This window comes from Ambystoma mexicanum, chromosome 5q (genome assembly GCF_040938575.1).
Source record: "Ambystoma mexicanum isolate Mex_15411 chromosome 5q, UKY_AmexF1_1, whole genome shotgun sequence".
NCBI lineage: Eukaryota > Metazoa > Chordata > Amphibia > Caudata > Ambystomatidae > Ambystoma > Ambystoma mexicanum.
In genome coordinates, this window is record NC_090933.1 from 1,371,715,507 (window position 1) to 1,371,739,565 (window position 24,059).

General features: G+C 46.9%; 1 protein-coding gene across 1 annotated transcript in view; it reads left to right on the forward strand.

Moving 5' to 3' along the window:
- LOC138498172 (E3 ubiquitin-protein ligase TRIM69-like) overlaps positions 1-24,059 on the forward strand; it is a 171,806-nt gene that overhangs the window by 79,857 nt on the left and 67,890 nt on the right. The window contains exon 3 of the mRNA XM_069622057.1: positions 10,184-10,507. Within this exon, the coding sequence (XP_069478158.1) occupies positions 10,184-10,507 (324 nt within the window). The remainder of the gene's footprint in view (positions 1-10,183; positions 10,508-24,059) is intronic.

Here is a 24,059-nt window from a genome sequence, read left to right on the forward strand (position 1 = left end):
GCAATGACTGAGTGAGTGAATGAGTGATGCACCAGTATCAATGCAATGACTGAGTGAGTGAATGAGTGATGCACCAGTATCAATACAATGACTGAGTGAATGAGTGATGCACACGTATCAATGCAATGAGTGAGTGAATGAGTGATGCACCATTATCGATGCAATGATTGAGTAAGTGAATGAGTGATGCACTTGTATCAATGCAATGACTGAGTGAGTGAGTGAATGAGTGATGCACCTGTATCAATACAATGATTGAGTGAGTGAATGAGTGATGCACAAGTATCAATACAATGACTGAGTGAGTGAATGAGTGATGCACCAGTATCAATGCAATGAAAGAGTGAGTGAATGAGTGATGCACCAGTATCAATACAATGACTGAGTGAGTGAATGAGTGATGCACCAGTATCAATGCAATGACTGAGTGAGTGAATGAGTGATGCACCAGTATCAATACAATGACTGAGTGAATGAGTAATGCACACGTATCAATGCAATGACTAAGTGAGTGAATGAGTGATGCACCTGTATCAATGCAATGACTGAGTGAGTGAATGAGTGATGCACCTGTATCAATACAATGATTGAGTGAGTGAATGAGTGATGCACCAGTATCAATACAATGACTGAGTGAATGAGTGATGCACACGTATCAATGCAATGACTGAGTGAGTGAATGAGTGAAGAACCAGTATCAATGCAATAACTGAGTGAGCGATGCACCTGTATCAATGCAATGATTGAGTGAGTGAATGAGTGATGCACTTGTATCAATACAATGACTGAGTGAGTGAGTGAATGAGTGATGCACCAGTATCAATACAATGATTGAGTGAGTGAATGAGTGATGCACCAGTATCAATACAATGACTGAGTGAATGAGTGATGCACACATATCAATGCAATGACTGAGTGAGTGAATGAGTGAAGCACCAGTATCAATGCAATAACTGAGTGAGTGAATGAGTGATGCACCTGTATCAATACAATGATTGAGTGAGTGAATGAGTGATGCACCAGTATCAATACAATGACTGAGTGAATGAGTGATGCACACGTATCAATGCAATGACTGAGTGAGTGAATGAGTGAAGCACCAGTATCAATGCAATAACTGAGTGAGCGATGCACCTGTATCAATGCAATGATTGAGTGAGTGAATGAGTGATGCACTTGTATCAATACAATGACTGAGTGAGTGAGTGAATGAGTGATCACCAGTATCAATACAACGACTGAGTGAGTGAATTTATTTATTTATTTGTTCACATTTGTAGAGCGCACAGCAGCCCTTAGGCATCGTGGCGCATGTTACAGAAGGTGAGCCCAGCTTAGTTACAGTGACAGCATATATACATTTTGACTTTTTTGATAATACATAAACTTTAGAGAGAGGGGAGAAGTAGAGGGTGTGCTGTGGCAGGTATGGGGGAGTTAGTTAAAGATTGATGTTTTCAGATTTCTTCGAAAGGCAGAGAGTGAGGTTTCAGCGCGGAGAGCGTTAGGGAGTGAGTTCCAGAGCATTGGTGCGATGTAGGGGAAGCCTAGCCCTCCTGCTTTGGCCCTGTTGATGTGTGGGATAGTGAGTTGATTGGTGTAGCTTGTTCTAATGAGTCTTGCTGAGGTGCTTCTGGTAAGTGTTTCTGACAGGTTGGAAGGTGCTGAAGATATGATGCATTTGAGTGCTGGAGTGAGGATTTTAAAAGTAATGCAGTCTTTGACTGGGAGCCAGTGGACTGACTGCCTGGCTCGAGAGATGTGTCCTCTTCTTGGGATGCTAAATGCTGCTCTTAGTGTGTTGTTTTGGGTGATTTGCAGTGTGTTTAATTCCTTTGTGGAGGTGCCTGCTAAGAGAGCGTTGCAGTAATCTAACTTAGCACCTATGGTGGCTCTGGCTGTTGAGAGGCAATTGGACTTAGTTAGGAACGGTTTAATGGCATTGATGAGTTTTATGCTTAAGGCGGAAGCCGAGAGTATGGCATTGATTTGCTTATCCATAGATATCGTGGCATCATTGTGAACCCCTAGTGAATTGACGGACGAGAGGACAGGGATGATAGAGTTGTCAATTTTAAAGTTGGTGTAAAGACAGTCTAATTTGGTTAGTGTGATTTTTTGACCAAGGATGAGAATCTCTGTCTTATCTCCCTTGAGGCATAAACCATGTTCCGCCATCCAAGCCTGGATGGTGGCATAGATTTGGCTAAGTGCGGCCTCATCTTGGTTGTATGAGCTGGTTAGTGGTAGGAGAACTTGAGTATCGTTGGTATATACGATCCCAAGTGCGTCCAGCTTGTCAAAAAGGGGCTTTGTAAAGAGATTGTAAAGTGTTGCCGCAGTACAAGAACCCTGTGGGACTCCACAATGAATGGTCGTGGGTGCTACATTTGCTATGTTTGAGAAGACTTTCATAGCTCTGCCTTCTAAGAAGGAGGAGATCCAGGAACTCGCTTGTTTAGAATATTGTGCTGCTTGAGTGAGGATACACCAGTATCAATACAATGATTGAGTGAGTGAGTGAGTGAGTGATGCACCAGTATCAATACAATGACTGAGTGAGTGAGTGAGTGAGTGAGTGAGTGAGTGAGTGAGTGAGTGAGTGAGTGAGTGAGCGAGTGAGTGAATGAGTGAGTGACTGTCTTTAGCCCTTGACTGCAAGTTCACCAATATGCAGGGTTGAGCGAATAATTGTACTGACTTAGTCTAGCATATCAAGACTACTCTACTTCTATGGTCCATGCTGTAGCCCTGGCCTGCAGACATGTAGTCTAAGGTCGCTATCTTCTCAACAGAACCTCATCACATAGTTTATGTTTCAATAAGTACATTTTATGATGCATGGACTAAATCATGAGAGCTCCATGTGTTACCCTTCTTTTCTTGGTTGCAATATCCTAAACACAGGCCAAGTATGCACCTTCTGTCAGGAAACTTACAAATGATGTATGTCATATATGATGTCATCAGCGAGGTCATAACGGATGCCGTTTGCCAGTATGCATGGTGCAGGGCGGGGTGCAAGTTATGCTTGTGTAGCATACCATAACTGGCAAATTTCTCAGGTGTTTAGAGTTCACGCTGCAACAGTAACATTTCTTAAGCAAAGAATTTCACTGAATTTCAAAGGTATTTAATTATGGTAACTTAACCATAACATCTCTTTAACGAAGGGTTTTCACTGAATTTACAGGTTTTTTCAATAACTGAAAATGTTTCATGATGGTACAGCAATGTATGGAAGTTCAACAATCCCTGTTTAGAACATATAAAAAACTCAGAATGATCCTTTACAACATATATTCCTTGTAGCACATATTGATGCGAGTCACTTTGAACTGCCTTAGGCATGTGCTTTGCCCATGCCCCACACTCCACCGAGCTACCATGAATAGCCACTGGTGCTGGCCTGCGGCCTGCCTCAGTGGCCACTAGTCCTGGCCTGCGGCCTGGCTCAGTGGCCACTAGTCCTGGCCTGCGGCCTGGCTCAGTGGCCACTAGTCCTGGCTTGCGGCTGGCTCAGTCCTGGCCTGCGGCCTGCCTCAGTGGCCGCTAGTCCTGGCCTGCGGCCTGCCTCAGTGGCCGCTAGTCCTGGCCTGCGGCCTGGCTCATTGGCCAATAGAATCAAAAATTAGGGCTCCTGGTATGGAACCTATTCTACCCAGGAGGGTTAACTAGAAAACAAAGCATACAAATGAATAGGTCCAAAGACACTATGCTCATAACGAGAAACTCCCAAGGTTTTTTTTTACCTCTGCAATTTTTTTAAAGAAGGAATACCTCCAGTGAGAGGTCCACACAAGCAAAAAATTGTTTTGTGTCTTCCTAATTGTTTACGTTGTTTTAAAAATCTTGTTCTGAATTTGTAAACTATCTTGTTGTGAATTTTGACAAACCCTCATAGAGGTTGGGTTTGTTATATGCACACTATTTAGATATTGTCCCAAAAATGTTTTGGTACTGTGTGTTGTGAACATATATTTTTCTGTTTGTTCTCTTTTGGTTCACCATTCTGATGTCTGAGTTTTTTGGAATTGTGCATTTATGTTCTGATTCACACAACTCTATTATAAAAAATTGAGAGATTTTTCTCTACGATACAATACTGAAGAGTGATTCCTTCTTTAAAAAAATTGCAGAGGTCAAAAAAAACCTTGGGAGTTTCTCGTTATGAGCATAGTGTCTTTGGACCTATTCATTTGTATGCTTTGTTTTCAGTGGCCAATAGTCCTGGCCTGCTGCCTGGCTCAGTCCTGGCCTGCGGCCTGCCTCAGTGGCCGCTAGTCCTGGCCTGCGGCCCGGCTCAGTGGCCACTGGTCCTGGCCTGCGGCCTGCCTCAGTGGTCACTGGTCCTGGCCTGCGGCCTGTCTCATTGGCCACTAGTCCTGGCCTGCGGCCTGCCTCAGTGGCCACTGGTCCTGGCCTGCAGCCTGGAGCCCCACGCGGTGAGGACACAGGATAATATCATGACAAGAAAGGACTCACTCTGGAGACCCACCCGGTGAGGACATTGGATATAATATCATGACAAGAAAGGACTCACTCTGGAGCCCCGCCTGGTGAGGACACAGGATAATATCATGCCAAGAAAGGACTCACTCTGGAGCCCGCCCGGTGAGGACACAGGATAATATGCCAAGAAAGGACTCACTCTGGAACCCCGCCCCGGTGAGTACACAGGATAATATCATGACAAGAAAGGACTCACTCTGGAGCCCCGCCCGGTGTGGACACAGGATAATATGCCAAGAAAGGACTCACTCTGGAGCCCCGCCCGGTGAGGACACAGGATAATATCATGACAAGAAAGGACTCACTCTGGAGCCCCGCCCGGTGAGGACACAGGATAATATCATGACAAGAAAGGACTCACTCTGGAGCCCCGCCCGGTGAGGACACAGCATAATATCATGACAGGAAAGGACTCTGGAGCCCTGCCCGGTGAGGACACTGGATATAATATCATGACAGGAAAGGACTCACTCTGGAGCCCTGCCCGGTGAGGACACAGGATAATCTCATGCCAAGAAAGGACTCACTCTGGAGCCCCACCCGGTGAGGACACAGGATAATATCATGCCAAGAAAAGACTCACTCTGGAGCCCCGCCCGGTGAGGACACAGGATAATATGCCAAGAAAGGACTCACTCTGGAACCCCGCCCCGGTGAGTACACAGGATAATATCATGACAAGAAAGGACTCACTCTGGAGCCCCGCCCGGTGTGGACACAGGATAATATGCCAAGAAAGGACTCACTCTGGAGCCCCGCCCGGTGAGGACACAGGATAATATCATGACAAGAAAGGACTCACTCTGGAGCCCCGCCCGGTGAGGACACAGGATAATATCATGACAAGAAAGGACTCCCTCTGGAGCCCCGCCCAGTGAGGACACAGCATAATATCATGACAGGAAAGGACTCACTCTGGAGCCCTGCCCGGTGAGGACACTGGATATAATATCATGACAGGAAAGGACTCACTCTGGAGCCCTGCCCGGTGAGGACACAGGATAATCTCATGCCAAGAAAGGACTCACTCTGGAGCCCCACCCGGTGAGGACACAGGATAATATCATGCCAAGAAAGGACTCACTCTGGAGCCCCGCCCGGTGTGGACACAGGATAATATGCCAAGAAAGGACTCACTCTGGAGCCCCGCCCTGGTGAGGACACAGGATAATATCATGACAAGAAAGGACTCACTCTGGAGCCCCGCCCGGTGAGGACACAGGATAATCTCATGCCAAGAAAGGACTCACTCTGAAGCCTCGCCCCGGTGAGGATACAGGATAATCTCATGCCAAGAAAGGACTCACTCTGGAGCCCCGCCCGGTGAGGACACAGGATATAATATCATGACAGGAAAGGACTCACTCTGGAGCCCCGCCCGGTGAGGACAATGGATATAATTTCATGACAGGAAAGGACTCACTCTGGAGCCCCGCCCGGTGAGGACACTGGATATAATATCATGACAGGAAAGGACTCACTCTGGAGCTCCGCCCGGTGAGGACACTGGATATAATATCATGACAGGAAAGGACTCACTCTGGAGCCCTGCCCGATGAGGACACTGGATATAATATCATGACAGGAAAGGACTCACTCTGGAGCCCTGCCCGGTGAGGACACTGGATATAATATCATGACAGGAAAGGACTCACTCTGGAGACCCACCCGGTGAGGACATTGGATATAATATCATGACAAGAAAGGACTCACTCTGGAGCCCCGCCTGGTGAGGACACAGGATAATATCATGCCAAGAAAGGACTCACTCTGGAGCCCCGCCCGGTGAGGACACAGGATAATATGCCAAGAAAGTACTCACTCTGGAACCCCGCCCCGGTGAGTACACAGGATAATATCATGACAAGAAAGGACTCACTCTGGAGCCCCGCCCGGTGTGGACACAGGATAATATGCCAAGAAAGGACTCACTCTGGAGCCCCGCCCGGTGAGGACACAGGATAATATCATGACAAGAAAGGACTCACTCTGGAGCCCCGCCCGGTGAGGACACAGGATAATATCATGACAAGAAAGGACTCACTCTGGAGCCCCGCCCGGTGAGGACACAGCATAATATCATGACAGGAAAGGACTCTGGAGCCCTGCCCGGTGAGGACACTGGATATAATATCATGACAGGAAAGGACTCACTCTGGAGCCCTGCCCGGTGAGGACACAGGATAATCTCATGCCAAGAAAGGACTCACTCTGGAGCCCCACCCGGTGAGGACACAGGATAATATCATGCCAAGAAAAGACTCACTCTGGAGCCCCGCCCGGTGAGGACACAGGATAATATGCCAAGAAAGGACTCACTCTGGAACCCCGCCCCGGTGAGTACACAGGATAATATCATGACAAGAAAGGACTCACTCTGGAGCCCCGCCCGTGTGGACACAGGATAACATGCCAAGAAAGGACTCACTCTGGAGCCCCGCCCGGTGAGGACACAGGATAATATCATGACAAGAAAGGACTCACTCTGGAGCCCCGCCCAGTGAGGACAAAGCATAATATCATGACAGGAAAGGCCTCACTCTGGAGCCCTGCCCGGTGAGGACACTGGATATAATATCATGACAGGAAAGGACTCACTCTGGAGCCCTGCCCGGTGAGGACACAGGATAATCTCATGCCAAGAAAGGACTCACTCTGGAGCCCCACCCGGTGAGGACACAGGATAATATCATGCCAAGAAAGGACTCACTCTGGAGCCCCGCCCGGTGGGGACACAGGATAATATGCCAAGAAAGGACTCACTCTGGAGCCCCGCCCTGGTGAGGACACAGGATAATATCATGACAAGAAAGGACTCACTCTGGAGCCCCGCTCGGTGAGGACACAGGATAATCTCATGCCAAGAAAGGACTCACTCTGAAGCCCCGCCCCGGTGAGGATACAGGATAATCTCATGCCAAGAAAGGACTCACTCTGGAGCCCCGCCCGGTGAGGACACAGGATATAATATCAAGACAGGAAAGGACTCACTCTGGAGCCCCGCCCGGTGAGGACACTGGATATAATATCATGACAGGAAAGGACTCACTCTGGAGCCCCGCCCGGTGAGTACAATGGATATAATTTCATGACAGGAAAGGACTCACTCTGGAGCTCCGCCCGGTGAGGACACTGGATATAATATCATGACAGGAAAGGACTCACTCTGGAGCTCCGCCCGGTGAGGACACTGGATATAATATCATGACAGGAAAGGACTCACTCTGGAGCCCTGCCCGGTGAGGACACTGGATATAATATCATGACAGGAAAGGACTCACTCTGGAGCCCTGCCCGGTGAGGACACTGGATATAATATCATGACAGGAAAGGACTCACTCTGGAGCCCCGCCCGGTGAGGACACTGGATATAATATCATGACAGGAAAGGACTCACTCTGGAGCCCCGCCCAGTGAGGACACAGGATAATCTCATGCCAAGAAATGACTCACTCTGGAGCACCGCCCCAGTGAGGATACAGGATAATATCATGACAAGAAAGGACTCACTCTGGAGTCCTGCCCCGGTGAGGACACAGGATAATATCATGACAAGAAAGGACTCACTCTGGAGCCCCGCCCGGTGAGGACACAGGATAATATCATGACAAGAAAGGTCTCACTCTGGAGCCCCGCCCGGTGAGGACACAGGATAATATGCCAAGAAAGGACTCACTCTGGAACCCCGCCCCGGTGAGTACACAGGATAATATCATGACAAGAAAGGTCTCACTCTGGAGCCCCGCCCGGTGAGGACACAGGATAATATGCCAAGAAAGGACTCACTCTGGAACCCCGCCCCGGTGAGTACACAGGATAATATCATGACAAGAAAGGTCTCACTCTGGAGCACCGCCCGGTGAGGACACAGGATCATCTCATGCCAAGAAAGGACCCTCTCTGGAGCCCCGCCCCGGTGAGTACACAGGATAATATCATGACAAGAAAGGTCTCACTCTGGAGCCCCGCCCGGTGAGGACACAGGATAATATGCCAAGAAAGGACTCACTCTGGAACCCCGCCCCGGTGAGTACACAGGATAATATCATGACAAGAAAGGTCTCACTCTGGAGCCCCGCCCGGTGAGGACACAGGATCATCTCATGCCAAGAAAGGACCCTCTCTGGAGCCCCGCCCGGTGAGGACACAGGATAATATCATGACAAGAAAGGACTCACTCTGGTGCCCCGCCCGGTGAGGACACAGGATCATCTCATGCCAAGAAAGGACCCTCTCTGGAGCCCCGCCCGGTGAGGACACAGGATAATATCATGCCAAGAAAGGTCTCACTCTGGAGCCCCGCCCGGTGAGGACACAGGATAATATGCCAAGAAAGGACTCACTCTGGAACCCCGCCCCGGTGAGTACACAGGATAATATCATGACAAGAAAGGTCTCACTCTGGAGCCCCGCCCGGCGAGGACACAGGATCATCTCATGCCAAGAAAGGACTCACTCTGGAGCCCCACCCGGTGAGGAAAGGACTCACTCTGGAGCCCTGCCCGGTGAGGACACAGGACCTATGCCCAATGTTGAGAGAGTTCAATAAACGATACACAGCGATCAGAGTAGATAGTGAGTCCTGGTGTCTAGTCCTTAGCAGACATGTCTTTATATGTGCTATTTGATCAGATTGTCTTCTCATTGGGCTTTGTAAGGATATTCATGCATGGAAAGTCATATGTGATGTGTGCATTTCTCCTCTGCTCACTCGTTTGTCAGCTCTGCAATTACTGCCCATTGTAAGTTCTTTTCGTCTTGGATCTCTTGTGGTGGTGGAGCTGTGGGAATTGTATTCCTGCTACATCTGAAGTGCTCTGTAATTCTAGTTCCTAGTCTGTGAGCGATTGGCCTGATCTGGAGCCCATCACAAGGGCAGATGATGCCCTAAGCTGTACTTGTGGTGTTATAGTTATCGAGGGGTGGACTGGGAGGCGAAACAGGACCTGGAAATCATTTTCAAAGTGGCCCCATATTACACATGTCCAGGAACCCCAGCCCTTTTCCTATGAGAACATTTGGAAATAAAGTAGTTTACCACACAAAAGAGGCCCAGGCTGCAGAGGCCCACAGGGGAAACTCCAGAGTTCCCTGTAGGCCAGACCATCCCTGCCCAGGGTGCAGAGGCCCACCGGGAAATCTCCAGAGTTCCCTATAGGCCAGTCCATCCCTGCCCAGGCTGCAGAGGCCCACCGGGAAATCTCCAGAGTTCCCTGTAGGCCAGTCCATCCCTGCCCAGGGTGCAGAGGCCTACCAGGAAATCTCCAGAGTTCCCTATAGGCCAGTCTAACCCTGCAGATATTCAATGTGTTCGTTTCAAGTCACTCCTCAACCCTAAATCAACTTCTGCTGTAACGGGCAGATTGTTGGAAACCCTATAACCATAGAATTGTAGAGAATTCTGAGAAGATTTACAGAAATTAGAGTAAGTCAGTACCAATATTGGTGGCGGGTCGCATTAATGTCTCAAAAGGGAAGTGTGCCTGCTTGTGTGTTTCATAAGGACCATGATGCGTGTGCACGCAGGTGATCCCCACAGTGCAATTAACTTAAACATGTACAATGACCTCCTTTGTGTTTGAAATAAGCCATGCACGTGGCTATTCCTAAATGCCCCACATGCTGTGCGTGTGCCCTCACCCTCTGCTTGCCTCTGCCCCTCTGCTCACAGGTGGCGCTGATGAGATCCGGTTGGTGAATTCCGGAGACGCCTGCATGGGGCGCTTGGAGGTGAAGCACAAGAACCGCTGGGGGACGGTGTGCGGAAGTCACTGGGACAAGAAGGACGCAGATGTGGTCTGCGCGCAGCTGGGATGCGGAACGGCTGCAAAAGTGGACACTAAAAATGTCCTGTATGGAAAAGGCTCTGTGCCCGTGTGGCTGAGCAACCTGCGCTGCACCGGGCTGGAGACGTCCCTGTTCAACTGTCGGCACACAAGGTGGGGGTTCAGCAGCTGCAAGAAGGAGAGGCGAGACTCTGCCGTGCAGTGCACCGGTAAGGCACCACAGCCACAAGGCAAACTATACTCTTCATACTCACACCTTTTTTCTTTGTGGGAAGCCCTCATGATTAACAGAACACACTATGATACAAAGATTCATAGGGATTTAGTATCAGGAAAACCTCTCCACTCAACAGTGGAGCTTCCTTTCTCCCTAAAGTGTACTTTGCACAGAGGGGACCTGTTACCTGTGCACTTCACACATGGCACTCAGCATTTACAGTGTATTCCTATGGAATCCTCCTGCGTTTTACAGGGTTGTACAACTCCAGGCCTCAAGGGCTCTATCCATGTCAGGTTTTCAAGATCCCTGTCATTAATATTCATGAGAAACATGTGCATACAATGATGCTAAATGTATGCAAACCTCTCCTCATGAATATTAATGAGGGATATCCTGAAAGCCCGTCAGGGTTCCGGCCCTCAAGGCCTGGAGTTGGAGAACCTTGGCAGGTGTAAGAGGCGGGGGGATTCCAGAGGCATCCGATGCATCCGAGGCCTGGGTTAATACATACAGATCCGTCTGGCTGGGGTGGGGGGATGTTGCTGCTGCAAACAGTGATTGCACTCCATGCCTCCCATGTGTGATACCAGCTGATGAATATATGGCGTAGCGTAAAAAGCATCCGTGAAAGTATTACGCATGCCTTTTACATGCACTCTTTCACAGTATGCCAAATGAAGCGGTAGCTGAATTCTTGCATCCCATTGGACATCATAAATGACATCATGGACATGCATAGCACACTGATGATATCACAGAATACATCACTGATGACATCACTGGTAAATCACCATTCTCACTCTCTACTTCAAGACATACCAGCTGTAATATACCCTCCATCATTGTAAATAGTCAAGGCAGTTCATTCTCATGAGAATCTACAGGTTCATATAGGGTAATATTTCAAGGTTTGGCAGTGCAGTGTGTTGTTTTCTTCTGTCCTGAGATGGAGGGATATAAGTCACAAGCATACCCTCGAACTAAAGGGATCAACCCTTAACACTTTGAAACACAAAGCTTGTGATTGTAATTGCTGCCTTATCTAGGTGAGTTCTATTCCAGAACCATATTCACTTATGGTGATGAATAAAACCATTGCTTGGAAGCAAATTTATAAAAAAAATATACATATTTTATTTCTCAAATACAAACAAATGTTAAGAACACCATAAGGTGTGGTATTAAAGTGTCTATTCAGTCTTTTACATTAAAGATCAAGAAGACACGTTCACTACGGTATCTGCATGAGCTTTCCCCCTTCAACAGGTAAGTATATTAGTTCAAATACTTGTCCGTTAAAGTGTCTTGTGCTGTGCTGATGTTCACACTGGGCCATACCTCATTAAACACATCTCACTCAATCTCATTCCATTCGCTCTATTCTTCATTCACTTTCATGACCTCATTCCACAACCACAAAATGTGCCCGACATGTTTCTTTCCGATCTTAGTGTCATGTATCAAATATTCGTAAATTCTTCAGGGGCTTGTGTAAGGGGTTAGTAAGACATACATCAGGTGTTCTACTAAAGGCATTTCCTTTACAAGATTCTTGTCGGAGTTGCGGTTGAAATACCCTTTTGGTCAATTTTACCCGGAAGAGAATCTCCACCTATCAAGGAGCAGTAAACAAAAAATAGGGGTATCAGTAACCTACTCCTGCTGCTCTGCTCTACTGTTGATCAGTAACAGAAATCTTGGCTCGAAGTCTATTCACATCATTTTACAGTAAAAAAAATACCTCTATGCATCTTGTACAGTTCCTACAGTTTCAGTTCTTTAGTCTTGTTATAAGTTCTCGGAGCTGTTATAGTTCCCCACAACAGTGGTACCTATACTCTCGTCGTTATCAACCGGTGATTTAAACACACAAGTGTTATCCACTCACCGTTTTGTATGTTGGGTGTCAAAATGTCTTGTATCTATAAGCTCTAGGTGCTGCGTGTAGGTGATCAGAGAAGGAAGGAGCCGTCTCGCATCTGTCAGGGGAGGAATCCTTACTGGCTAAAAAAGGGGAAAGAAGAACCCATTAGATACATGTTCACAAGTCCTCCTATAATATTAGTTCAACAGGCCTCTTATGGGCTTACCCAGTAGGGCGAGTCCCTGCGCCGAAATTGTCGAGATGACGTAAGGTTACTCTTTCTTTTCTCTTGGATTCCGGTGAGTCTCTTGTCAAACCGGGTAGAACCCGTATGTCACTAGAGAGGGAAATCAAAACACCCAATTATTGGTTAGTCATTGCCTATGCTTAAATACATTGATTGAAAAAGCTGATTAATATTGCTCTATCAGCCTTGCCAATATACGTTTTCAATCCTGTTGTTTTTATTTCCCGGCGCGAGCGGGTTATTACACGTCTATACTGATTGGGCCGTTGGATTTGCTAGAACAAATTCCAGGCTGTGCCCATGGAACCTGTCCTGCTACTCCTGATCATGTAACCGGAGTGCTCTCTATAAGGAAAAAGAAACCATCACTCATAATGTGCCCGCTATTTTATACAAGGTGATTAAATGTCGCGACCTCATATATCATTTATGAACAATGTGTGTCTTTTTCTCTTTACTTAGACACTGGTCCCTCAGTGGTGCGGGTACCCGTGTCCCTCCTCGGAACCGGCAAAGCAGCGTGACTTTAAGTAAAAACTACGCCTCCTTCCGGACGCTTATTGCTAATTTCTATAATGCTCGTGATTTTTCTTACCGTTCGTATTGAGTTTAGATTCCGTGTTCTTCCGTGATCTGTGTAGTTGAGATCTCTCCAGCGCGAATCACATCCGGGGTAGCTTCGGTTACATCCGCACATATCCAGGGATTTATATGCTTGCATTCCAGTTTAGCGCATGTGCAGTGTTGACTAATGGAGAACCGCCATACAGTAGCTATTTCCTTTAGGCAAGTTGATTCCGTTACCGTGTCTGACATTCTACATCTCGTCACTCATCAATAGGGATGTAACTCTAGGTGAGTGTAAACGGCTGTGGATCATACGCAGTGATTTTGTGGACACTGGCTATGATAGTTCAAAATGGTCATTAACAACAGCAAGCCCAGACCCGTTAACTTCACGCAGTTGGCATGTTTCACATTTTTATGCCCACCAATCGATTTTTTCGTTAAGTCCTGTAATCATACTATTGGTGAGAAAGATCAACTGTTGTTCTTTATTCAGGAGTATCATTTTGTCCTTATTGCTGTACAAGCCTGGCCTTTGTTTATATAGGATGGTCCAGCTTAGATCATCCACAGTGTGTTTCTATTCGATCCAGTGATCTACTAGGGGAGCATTGTGGGTTTTGTTTCTAATGCAACTCCTATGTTCACCAATTCAGATTTTTATTTTCGTGACTGTTTTCCCCACATCAATTTTTTTACACAGACACCACACTGCGTAAATAACCATGTTAGAATTGCAGTTTGTAAAACTTTTTCGTATTTAAGCCAATATCAACTGCTGTATTCCTAAAGGTGAATGGACAGCATGTGCATTTACCGCACTGGACATGCCCCATTAGCTCTTGGAATCCCCATTGCTGTGGTAAGGTTTTCTGTTTCATCGGTTTCCTGCTCACGTCATTTCTTGTTAGGTGTTCTTTCACGTTACGACTTCTCTTGAATGCGATAATGGGTCTTGCAATAGGTTGATCACTTTTCTCCAGGATATGCCAGTTTTTCCCAATGATTTTCTTAATTCCGTTGGAGAGATGACTGTATGTGTTCACAAATACTATTTGTTTAGATGTGTCTTTCCTTGTCCGCTGTTCCCTGTATTCCAGAAGTGCATCTCTATTGTTGTTATTCGCCCGTTTCAATGCATTCTGGGTAATTATCTTTCATTTTGTCAGCTTCCACCTGATAATCTATTTTCCTGGTACTGTTTCTTTTTAACCTCAAGAACTGACCCAGTGGTAAATTATCACATACGTGGCGAGGATGAAAGCTGGAGTAGTGTAATAGAGAGTTTCTATCTGTTGGTTTATTGAATGGTTTAACGTACAGTTTCTTAGTCTCTGGATCAACAGAGATGGTAATGTCTAAGAAATCGAGTGATTTCACACTGTGTTGGTGCATGAAGTGAAAGAATCTGTTCTGTAGGTCGATCCAGTTGAAGAACAGTTCCAGTTCTTGTTCATTGCCCGTCCAGATGATAAAAATGTCATCGATATAGCGACGCCATTTTCTAATGTGGCTAACAACGGGTTAGTGACATTCATGATTATATTCGTCTTAAAACCTTCCATATAAAGATTGGCCATGCTCGAAGCCAGGGTGGCACCCATAGCCGTTTCTTGTACCTGTTTAAAGAATTCCCCATTAAAGTGAAAGTAACTCTCCACTAAAGCCATTTCCGCGCACCACAAAATGAACGAGATGGGAGTGGTTCTGACAATATGGTCTCGTAGTAATTTCTCCTCTAACACATCCAAAGATGCTTGCTGGGGAATGCTTGTATATAAGGCCACTACATCAAGGCCTACCAAGATCTCCGTTTGTGGATCAAAGTTCAAACCTTCCACCTCCGAAATGATTTGTGTGCTATCTAATACAAATGAGGCCATTTGTTTCACCATTGGTTGAAGAAATTTGTCTGCAAAGTGCGATAGGGGCTTTCAGAACTGAGTTCACACCAGAAACTATTGGTCTCCCTGGTGGGTTAATCATGGCCTTGTGTATTTTTGGGAGAATGTAAAATTGTGGAATCTGAGGTTTATCTTTAATGAGAAAGTCAAATTCTTTCTGGCTGATCCAACCTCTTTCTTTTGCTTTCATGACTTTGAGAGTGATCATCTTCAGTAGGCGTAATGTGGGGTCCTCAGTGAGTAGTTGATAACAAGTTAGATCAAGCAATTGTCGGTTACATTCCCTTACGCAATCTGCATGGTTCAGAATCACTGTCGCTCCTCCTTTATCAGTCTTGCGTATTACAATTCCCTGATTACTAGACAGTTGTTTAAGTGCTAGGGTTTCATTGCGGCTGGTATTTTGGTAAATCTTCTTTCCTTTTTCCTGGTGTTCCAGTAATTTTACCTCTTTGAGTCCCCTTTTCTGGAACACCAGTGCCTCTGGACTCTGGGCTGCTAACGGTACACAAAAAGTAGATTTGTTGCAGAGGCCTGATTCCGAGGTTTCTGGCTCATGGACATTATCCTCAAAGAATTGATGCAGATGGATTTTCCTCATGAACTGGTTGAATTCCTGCCGAAATGTAAAGCAACTATGTAAATTTGTAGGGACAAAACCCATCCCTTTTTCCAATACCTGCATTTCTTGCTCCGTTGGTTGATAATCAGAGAGGTTTACCACAAGGCTTGCATGCTTCGTGTGACCCAGGTTTCTAGGTCCCAGGCCTCCGGGCCCTTCTCTAAAAAATGCTGTTGGTCATTTGGTCTGCCTCCTTGGTTCCCTCTCCTCTGCCACCACTGCGGCCTCGGGATTTGTTTCCTCTCCTCATGTTGCGTCGATTAGATCTACCACAAAATGTCTTAGTGACTCCAAAGGAGCATCCGTCGCTCGAGCTGAAAGAGGTATTCCTAAATTACACTTTTTTTCTTCCCTGTCCACACTGGGCGGGAATGTCATCAGACACCTCTTGGGTGAAGTAGTTTTCTTGTGTGTAAGGGAAGGCTTTGTCATGACTAAAGTTGGTAAGATCTTTGTTCATTCTTCTCACTCGTTCTCGCAGAGTGTCTTCTTTAAAGATGTTCAGCTCTATCAAGAGGTCATCCAATCTTCTTCTGTCCCACACATCCTGTAGCCTTGAAACATGAAATGTGTTTCCACATGACTGACCTTTACCTCTAGAGATGGGTAGGGTCTTCCCACTGCTCGGGAAAATACAGTACGTTTTATGTGACATGAACAAGAAAAGGATTTGGTAAATAGTAACATCTTATGGACTTCTGCAAAGACATGTATACCACTCACCATGTCTGCATAATGATTCTTACTCATGCTCTGAAAGACTGTGATGTTGCCTTTTGACATGTCGTAACACTCTTTCAGCATATCTCAAAAGATGAATTTATGGTTTGGAGTGCTAGATCCACTAGACAGACCCTCCAGGATATTGCAGCATGTAGTTGAACATTTTGCGGCCAAAACAAAAGGACATTTGTGGGATAAAAGTGTATTTTTGTGGCATTTCTGCTCCACTTGTTTTTATTTGCCTGGAGGTTGTGTGAGAGCCAGGGTGTGATTATTTGCACCTTTCGTATGTTGGTTTCTGCTATAGTGTCATGGAAAAGAGTCCCAGATGTCCAAGGCTTAGCTGAACAGTGTTTGTTTTGTGCTACACCTATTTTATGTTCTCAAATGTTTGTAAGACTGCAAAAGTACCCATTCCATGGATGCCAACTTGATTTTCACAACTGGGTGACATTTTTGAATTGTGCACTTACAGAATCCTTAGCAGCAGCTTACAGTAGTTAGTTAAACCTGGTGGTAAGTTGTAATGGAGCTGGTGTGTAAAGGAGCATAAAGGAGGTATCACAAGTGCAGAGAGATTGGCCTGCCAGAATTCTAACACACTCAAGTTGTGCAGGCCCTATAGTGAGCTAGGTTTGTGCGTGCAAAGCCCCTGGTTAGGAGAGGTACATGTTTTCACTTCAGTTATCTTCATGTCTACATGGGTGTGAGAATTGTCAATCCCAAAACAGCTAGTGATGAGGGAAAGCCCTGCACCCTGTCTTCTCCTTGGAGAACTACATTACTCGTGTATTCACTGTATTCAGGATAGCTATAAATGTTCTGCATTCCTTACACATCATAAGGGTCTGACTAGAAGTACCAGAATGCAACATGGACAGCTTGAGATTGCCATAAACTATGCTATCGGTTTTACTAGCTTCAAGACTTGGGCAGAATCCTCTCTGAAGAGCCCTTTTGATAAACCGATCTGACTCCAGACTGGGGGCCTCATTACAAGTTTGGCAGTAAAATGCTGGTGCTACCGGCAGGTTGCCACCAACCCGTAACACCCTTAACACTGCCTGATATCCCAGTGCCACCGGGATATCACAAGCGGCGGTGGCGGCATGGGTAAATCCCCATTTCCATGGAGTCCCACAGGAAATGCAGACACGGATGCACCATTGCTAACGTTGCCAGTGCTTCCATGACAACCATGCCGGAAGGTAAGGCCTGCCGGGGACCGTGGCCCCCACTGGCATCATTGAAGTATACTGGTCCGGAGAGGGTGCCGGTACATTGCTAGCAGCGCCCTTATTTCCGGACTGTCATACTTGGAATGGGTTGTCAAGCACTGATTGAATGACAGAGTAATTAAGGCGCAAGAGGTACTTTTCATTGTAGATACTCCTTCAATACTCTCTGACTTTAGTGTGTAAGAACGCTTGGGTTGCAATGTGACAGTATATTTTAATGTGAACTCCACAAAATATTTCACTTATCTCCCTAGCCTCAATTATAGATGCAGCAATACCTATTTTAAGTGAGGTTGACTGCACCAATGATGATGATATGATAAGATATGATATGGCATTTATAATGCACCTATACACAAGTGTTTCAAAGCGCGACGAGGCAAGGGCGGGAGAACAGAGGGAAGATAAACAGCGATTCTACTTAGCCGGATGTCATTCAGATTGCACAAGTGCATGGGAAGGGGAAAAGGGAAAGTGGAAGGGAGAGGGGGAGGGGAGAGTGCAGTACATGGGATAATAGACTAATAACGTAGTAAGTACGGCCAGCTGGTGGCAAGCGCAAGCGTAAGTGCAGACATCCGGTGGCAAGTGCTGGTAGAGGGACTGTAGGGATACAGCGACAGACCAGTGTGCGGGGGTTGCCAGGGAGGCAGTGCAGGTGTGCGACTGGCGGTGGAGGGGACCTGTGCCCGAGATCAGAGGGTGGCCAGGTAACCAGTAGAGTTTCAGCCAGGGGTTCAGCAGGGGAGAGGAGTAGAAACGGCAGAGTCAAAGAGAAAGGTTTTGAGGCGCTTCCAGAACCGGAGATGGTTCTCCTCAAGTTTGATATCGGGCCGAGATTCCAAGGTCTTTATCTTGCCTTCCTATAATAATGCTCTTCTGTAGTGTCTCAGAAAGGGGACTGTGCCTTTGGAGTTCTACTAATTCCCATGTGGCTGGTCTCAGAAAGTACAGCTCGGGTGAGTAATCTTTTTCTATGGTGGCGTTCTCCAGTAGTATGGGTTCTAATACCCACAGTGATTTTGGGTCCTCTATAAGGGTCGCTGCCATTTTGTATAATTTTACCAGATCTTCGTGCCCTCTAATTCTTTCATCTGCTGGATGAAGAAGGTTAGCATTTGGCTTGGCTGGTCACTTAAGTTTTAAGAAGACCAAGGAAAGGCTCTCTTTATATTTCTAATGGCCTAAATTGAGGTCTGATGTAGATAAGTACTGTAGGAGCTGTCACACTTGCCAAATCTCTAGCAAGAGTGGAGCCAAGACTGTGGCACCCTTGGTGCCTCTCCCAGTGGTGGGAGTTCCTTTTGAGAGGATAGGAATCGACATTGTTGGTCCCTTAGGCCCTTACCTACGAAGAATTTTATAGCTCAGGCTGTTGCTAAGGCCCTTCTTGGTATTTTTACCAGGGTAGGTTTTCCTAAGGAAGTTATCTCTGACAGGGGATCCAATTTTATGTCCCACTACATGCAGTCCATGTGGAAAAACTGTGGAGTAACTTACAAGTTCTTAACTGCCTACCATCCTCAGACAAATGGATTGTAGAGAGGTTCAACCGTACAATGAAGAGCATGATAGGTGCTCCTTCCCCCAAACCAGTGAGAGTCACTGACTATGTGATAGGTCTCCGTAAGAGAATGTCACACATGATGGCAGAAGCCTCAGATAACTTGAAAGCAGGTCAGGCCCTGGTGAAGCATTGGCATGACCAGAAGGCCAACATGGTTGAGTTTTCTCAAGACCAGCTAGTTCTAGTTATGGTAACTACAAGGCAGAGGGCCTTACAGGACAAGAGGATAGGATTCTTCAAGGTTGTGGGTAAACTTGGAGAGGTCAACTATCTGGTGGACTTAGGAAATCCTAAGGAGGCTCCCAGAGTCTTTCACACCAACTGTCTAAAAGCTTATGTCTCACGACCAGAAGTAGGAGCTTAGCTTCTAGCTTCAGCTCAAGAGGAGGAGGAGAGATAACCTCTACCTGACCTTCTCAGAGGCCAGCCTTTAGATGAGAAAATAGAAGGAGTTAATGGGGGTCATTATGACCTTGGCGGTAAGGGGTTAACAGTGCCGGTAATGGTGCCGGAGCCGTCAACCCCTTACCGCCCCATTACAAATCAGCTCGCGGGACCCGCAAAGGGCACCTGGTATAACCAGGTGCCCTTAGCGGGTCTCGCTAGCAGACCAGGGAGCTAACAACAGGCCCGTTATTAATGGCCTTGTTTTTAGCTCCCTCCCCATTCCCATTGAGCCCTATGGGGGCTCGAATGGGAATGGGATGTACCGGGTCCGGGTTCCTTGAATGAGGAATTACCAGGTCCTCCAGGGTTGGAATGGCCCGGTAATTCCTCATTCAAGGAACCCAGACCCGGTACCCGGTAAGGAGGTAACCATGCCGCAAATTGCGGCATGGTTACCTCCAAGGTCGTAATGACCCCCAATCTCTCTTCTAATTTGACACCTGAACAACATGAGGAGTGCAAGTTTCTGTTAAATCAGTTTTCCTCCCTGTTTTCACTATCACCAGGCTTGACCCTATGCAGCCAGCATGATATTCAAACTGGTGACTGTTTACCTTTCAAAAACAGAGGTTACAAGATGTCACATCATGTAAGATCCCAGATAAAGGTGGAGGTCAACAAGATGCTTGATCTCGGGGTAATAGAGCTCTCTACCAGTCCATGGTCTAGTCAAGTTGTTCTAGTACCAAAGGCAGGATCCAAGGAGTTTAGATTCTATGTGGACTATAGAGCTCTTAATGCAGTCACCAAGACTGATGCCCACCCTTTACCAAGAACAGATGGCACTTCAGGCTTAAAAAACAGAGCAAAATGGCATTTCACAAGGTTTAGAAAGGGGAAGAAAAGGATAGTTAGGAGAAGTAGGCTCACCAACACAGTTCTCAGTGAGAATCAATCTAAAGAAAGCAGATCTAAAAAATGTGACCAGAGTCAGTAGACCTGTGCCGAGTCAGTGGTACAGGGCAAGGGCCCAGGAGCAAAATGTTCTTGTAGCTGCAGTCAAGTCTTTGGTTAACGAATTTGAAAAGGTGGTTGCAGAAGTTGAAAAGACAATGTTAAGAGAGAGGGGGTGCCGACCCAACAGGTAGATAAAATATTTAAAACACCTTTAGTGCTACCGCGAAGAAAGGGCGGCCTGGCGGAACAATGTACCTTTAAATGAAGAAGTGGCTCCTGCGGTGGCAGTTGTTCCTGGTAGTTCCTGCATTTCAGGTGATCCAGCAGAGGAAGAGAGGCTCTCGTCGTGGAGGAAGGTTTGAGTTACTGTACTACCCAGGGAAGAAACCAGCCGCGGTGCTGCCCAACTAATAAATGGTACGCTCCTTTGAATCGTGGTCCGGGTGGACTGGTGCCTGGCTATCCGGCCTCCGAGTACAGGGTACAGGAGATTCAACCAAGGCAGGTCCGGGGATGCGATTGGCAAACTGGTTGGCCCCACCGCTCAAGGGAAGAAGGCTCTTGCAGGTGAAGATCTTCTCTCGTCGTGTGGAGAAAAGTGATGAGACACTGCAGCAGGGCTTCACCGGTGGTTCAGTCGTTGCAGATGTCTTTGGCTTCTATCCTCTTCGGCTTCTTAGTTCCAGTGGCGACCTCTTGCCCTTCCAGTCCTCAGGACCCAGCTTTTATGCAAAAAGATCCCTATTCATACAGCCTAGCTGTCACTCACACAGTGGAGTGGTCATCTTGGCGGGAGACGCTCCAGCCTATCAGGATAGAGTGCAACATGGGTTGCGGAGGCAACCCTGTCCAGGGGTCCTACTCCCCCTCCCACACAATGGACCCACCCCAGATTCTGTGGCGCCGAAAGGAGGGCTTCCTGGTGCAAGCCCGCCAAACGGACAAACAAAGGATCCCCGACCTGGGTTAGGAGTTTAGAGAAAGACACGAGAAAGTAGTTATATTAATGTTCTGGCAAATAAAACCTACCAGAGTAAAGTTAATATTAAAATAAACCGGCGGTATGTTAGAGGCTGTCAGAAAAAGTGGCAGCCTCGAACAATGGGAAAATCCCATAGGAAAATATTTGCGGTCGAATATTTATGGTAGTAACCACGGCCACTAGCCAGAAACTTTTGAGAGAGGGACTGTACGGTACCCTCTCGAAAATGAACATAAGGGAAAAACTATTAACCCTTTCCAGTACCTCCATAGTAAGATGGGTTGTACTGGTTTAGTTCATAAAGATTGACTAGTAAAGTCAATTGGGACTTTACATGCCCTGGTAGACAGTAGTCAGTCCCAGGGTATGGAGTCTATGTTTGGGGGTCGCTACGACACCCCTGTGTCACTGCACTGAGGGTGCTGTGTAAAACATGTGAATAAAGATGGTTCCTATGGGGGTGAGAAAATCCCATAGATATTAAACACAAAAAATTACCTAGAACACACATAGCAAAAAATGCCTAAGAGTGGGAAAAAGAGCCTCACTCTTAGCAGGAGAAAGAAACAAACCCTTCATATCCAGCAAAGCTGCTGGGGGACTCTATAGGTAAGGGAAATTAGCCATAGAATGAGAATTCTCCCCAACAGATGGTGTACTGGATCGCAAAGGAAATGACGTGCTGGTCAGACCAGGCGCAGGGAGAATTAGAGAAAAATGCTAACCAATCTAAGGTTCTACCTTTGTTATGCGTTGGTTCAGAGATGCCCTGTGAGAAGCCAAGCTCGGTGAGATTGTCTTCTAGGGCTGTGGTGTTGGCATCTTGGATGTCATGCAGGCCTAGGTTGAGGTCACCCAGTAGCATGATATGGGAGCCAGGTTTGGTGTTCAGGGTGAGGTGGTGTGTGATGCCTTCCTCAAATGAGGAGATGGGACCTGGCGGTCTGTACTAAAGGTGGATGAGTAGTGTACGTGCAGCTGATAGAGGAAGTTTGACAGAGTAGTTCTCCCGAAGAGAATGGTTCGCTGAGAAATTCTCTGAGGCCAAGCTGGTTTTTGGCAATAAATGCTACTCAACCACCTCTGCTGGTTGTTCTGTCAGCTCTGATAATTGTGTAGTTATCAGGTAGTGGTAATGTGAGTGACGGTCCTGCAGCTGGGTCTAACCAAGTTTCTGTGACTGCTAAGAAGTCTAGGTGATTGGATGATATGAGGTCTGCTATGTCTAACGCGTGAGAAATCAAGGACCTGGCTTTAATAAGGGCTTCTTTGATGTGAGGGGCCTCGGCTAGGAGAAGGCCTGTAGGAGGGAGATTAGGTGCCTGAGCGGGCACAGTGTTGTTGGAAACATAATGAGCCTTGTTGGGTGATGCAGGTTTCGTGAGAGGTGCTCTGTTGTATAGGTGAGTCTTGCGGTGAGTGCTAGCTGGTGATGAGTTACTAATAAGAGAGCTTAGCCTGGCATTTCTGAGGCCAGTGGGGCAAGGTCTATTGGGCATGGGTTGAGAGGTGTATTGTAGTGACCATTGACTTGGTGGGATGGGGAAGTTGCTTCTCATGGAGACTTCAATGTTGAGGGTAGGCATGGATTGACTAGGAGAGAGGGGAGGCAGGAATTGTGTTGGTGCTACGGTGTTAAAAATGGGTAGGAGGGTGGCCATGGTGAGGGTGACAACCCGGAGGTTAGCCACAGGAACCTGGGGGAGCTTGGGGTGGAAAGACCTGTGGCTTCAGGCAGCAGGGCAGATGCATTATTCGGCTAACCTTAGCGTAGTAATGGAGGCAGAGAAGAGCATGGTGCAGCAGTTTAAGGGCTAGTACATGAACGAATGGTTGAAAGCGGCAATCCAGGCGGTAGGGTGGGTGGCAGACTTAGGTTCGAGGATATGCTAGCTATGCTAGGAGCAGGTCGGATTGGCCAACGAACGATAAAGGGCGAGCACACATGGGGGATTTCATTGCGGGCAGTGCAATTGGCAGGTTATAGGAGTCGCAGTGTCGCATTAATTAAGATGCAGTGTTAGGGTACAGAGAAGAGAACAATCATTGTCAGCGTGTTGTGTAGACTAGTCGTTAAGAGCACTCTTACCCTCTAGGTGGTGCCCCAAGAAAGTTACTGCCTCATGCACGCAATGAGCCGACGGTGTAGAGACACTAAAGTATGTTAGTGCAAAAGAGGTCGTTCTTGTGGAATGGAATTGTTACCTGCGCAGAGACAGTTGGTATATCCAGAGAGAGTGCGACAGTCTCTTGGTACTCCCGGTTCGGGAGGCTCGGGACAGGGGCCTTCTAACATGGGCCTTTTAACAAAGGGCCGGCTTCCGCCTGCCAGCGATGTGGATATGCTGATATAGGGATCCGCTGATCTGTTGCCTACCAGCAGTAATAACAGGAAGAGCTGCTAATGCCGGTACCCAAAGCGCCAGCCATTTTCAAATTCGATTTTTTAAAGTTATGTGGCTTCTAAATGAAGCGCAAATTAG